This window comes from Aristolochia californica, unplaced genomic scaffold (genome assembly GCF_029961685.1).
Source record: "Aristolochia californica isolate CCGP_79_NKW_82.1479 unplaced genomic scaffold, dmAriCali1.0.hap1 SCAF_6, whole genome shotgun sequence".
Taxonomy (NCBI): domain Eukaryota; kingdom Viridiplantae; phylum Streptophyta; class Magnoliopsida; order Piperales; family Aristolochiaceae; genus Aristolochia; species Aristolochia californica.
Window position 1 is genome coordinate 33,765,736 of NW_027182257.1, and position 2,895 is coordinate 33,768,630.

Genomic DNA, 2,895 nt, shown 5'->3' on the forward strand with positions numbered 1-2,895 from the left:
CGATGGAATCATTGTAGTGGAGGCGACGCTCTGGTTTTGCAAGGATGCAGGGAGGAGAAATTGGAGAGATTGATGCTTTGATACCATATAGAAATATATCAATGAATAATTTCCCGATCCGTTACATTCATTGATAGAATTATTTATAGGTTACAAAATGATAAGATGATAAACTCAAGAGAGTCTACATGACTATAGAGTTACAAGTTTACATGAATGTAAAGGTATAAGTTGAGGCAAACTCAACTTCTCTTATCCTTATCTTTTTTATCTCTATCATATAGGGCATAGAATGAATAATAAGAACATTAAAATAGACGCAAAAGAACAAGCAGGTCCTTCTAAAGCTAACCCTTTGTGTTAACAACTTGGCAGGGCCATCAAGTGGAATTCCAAATACCAGGTTTAGCTTTTGTATGTGCTTGATATTGAAGAATATTCATCATGAAGCCGTTAAATTTCTCATGTCATTAGCAATGAAAATAGGATGAAATTCTATGAGTGTAAAAGATTGCCCAAGTCTAAGATTTGTAACTTAAACCAAACTTGATTATGATTAGCAAGTCATCAATGACTTAGAGCCAGCTTAGCTACAGTTAGAACAAAACTAGAGAAACCTTGAAGAAGACTTGGGTAGTAGTGGTTGAAACTGTCCTTCGTTGAAGTATCTAGAGAGATATTCTTGTGCCAGTAACTGAAGTTCGATGTCTGCACTGCACTGATATGATAAATTCACGGCGCTCACCGTCTCTGGAAGAGTCTGCAACTGCCGAGAAATGGGAACTAGCGCCAAATGATCATCAATGGGAACCAGAGTCGATGGGATGTAGCTGTTTGCTAGGTAGCAAGGTGGAGCTGGGAGGTCCATGCTTGAGAGATGAGTTTGAACTACTGCCAATTCATTTTGCAGGTTGACAACCTAGAATTATAAAAGACGAAAATAAAATGTCAGCAAGCAGTACCAAGAGATTAATTTCTCTCATTGATGCCGGACAACTGCAGCAAAGGTGTCTCTTCAAGAAGGAGGAGACTTCAACGTCTCAGATATGCAAGGTTACAATCTCAAGAGAGACATGCGAGGTTACAATCTCAACTTCTACTCCCTTTTAACTAAATCTCAATTATATGTTATAAATTCTTTTGAGTGCATTTGACCTGAGCGAGCAACCAGGTTGTGGGATAACTTGAGCTGGTTTCAGGCATTTCTCATTTCTTTCCTCGAAAGGGATCAAGTACTGAAATCCCAACTCGCTGAAAATGAAGTCTAGGAAGGTCAAGGAAGAAAGAACTCTTTATCATGACAAACATACACTCGCTTGCATCATTATCCAAAGCCCCCCAGTGTAGGAGCCATAATAATGACTTGTTTTATAATAGAATATTTGATAAGAAGTTTTGGTATGGACTGAAACGAGAGAATCAGAGCTTCAGAAGACCCCACTTGCTCAAAACATTAACCCTGGAACTATTTTTAAGTGAAAGATAAGCAATCTTAAGAGGTTCAATCGGCAACCCCTTTCAAGCTGAAAAGAACAGGAACTTGTGCCATTTTTTTTCTCAAATAGATTGATTGGATGGTTCGATTGAATTAAGAGATAACAGTAACAATCAATCAGTGGCATTCCTCGTTATCGTACGGCCACTGAATCATACTGATCTCATCTTTTAGCTGTCAACCAAACTCCTCCCCTGCGCCTCGGATATCAACTGCTTCTTTTATAAAGAGTAATTTAGGTTTTTACTAAAATTTTAAAACTTAATTAGATAAATAACTAAAAAGAGTTTGAACTTGTCACCGTTGACTATACAAATGTATAGTTTACAGGTCAAAGTTGGGTATTTTTTCAAATAAATTCAAATAGTCCATATTTATCTAATTAAGTTTAAAAATTTGGGTAAAAACCTAAAAATCTCGTTTATAAATTTTACAACCAAACCCAAGTTCCTAAGTCTTCCAAATGAAAAATCGCCATAAATGAAGCCCGTCAGCGCAAGCAACTCTGTTTATGCAAGTTCAAACTCTAAGTGGATGCTAAGAAGAGTTACATGTGGAAAGGTTTCGTTCGTGCACAAAACATAGAAATCGCTGTCTTCACAATATTTATTAATTCCCAAGGCCCCCAATCTCCATCTGCGTAACGCGAGATAATTCAGCAAGTACTCAGCAGATGGAGATGGCCCAGAACCCATTGAAACGAAAATAAAAAAATAAAGAAAAATCTCTTCCATCACAGACCTACCGCCTTCTCGAAAGAGAAGAAGAGAATTGATTCGTTTTAGTTTTCCTTAAGAACATTCAAGAAATGGGATAAGATCATGAATAAAAGCCTGGTTTACGCCTTATCTCGGAGAAGAAGAAAAAGAAAGGATGCCGAGGTTACCTGCTGCTGTAGGGCTAAGATATAAGAGACGATGCCGTAGACAGGATCTCTGAGTCTGGCCTGAGCTTCATAGCAGATGGTGACAATGGCGTCTAGGCGCTTGTGGTCGGGTATCTGCACAAGAAGCTTAAAGACGTTACTCGCGCCGAATACCTTGTGCACCGCCGCAAACCTCCCTGCTCCCTGCTCGGCGTCGAAGTAAGGAGCGAAGATGCACCCGATGACACACTTCCTCCGCAGAAACTTGCACGCGCCGCATGGGCCACAAACTCCGCCGCGCCCGTTCTTGCTTCTGATCATCCTTTTTTGCCTTGCTACAATCCTCTTCTCACCCCTTTATGGAATTATCCGTCACGTCTCACAGAAAGATAAGAGTGATAGACAGAGACAAAGAGGTTTGGCCGGGTTGTGTAGGGCTAGTTTGGAAGATGAGAAGTAAAAAGACTTTCTTTTCGTCTCTCTTGTGCTGCTTTTCTTACTTGAGACTATTTATTCCCAATTGAAACAGGCAGAA

At 39.6% G+C, this 2,895-nt stretch overlaps 1 protein-coding gene across 1 annotated transcript; it reads right to left on the reverse strand.

Moving 5' to 3' along the window:
• Positions 1-607: 607 nt before the first annotated feature.
• LOC137935330 (LOB domain-containing protein 30-like) lies at positions 608-2,681 on the reverse strand. The gene is made up of 2 exons (XM_068780001.1): positions 2,382-2,681; positions 608-919 (listed from the first exon to the last, which is right to left on the reverse strand). Exons 1-2 carry the CDS (start codon positions 2,679-2,681, stop codon positions 608-610), a joined length of 612 nt encoding a protein of 203 aa, XP_068636102.1.
• Between the last annotated feature and the right edge of the window lie 214 nt (positions 2,682-2,895).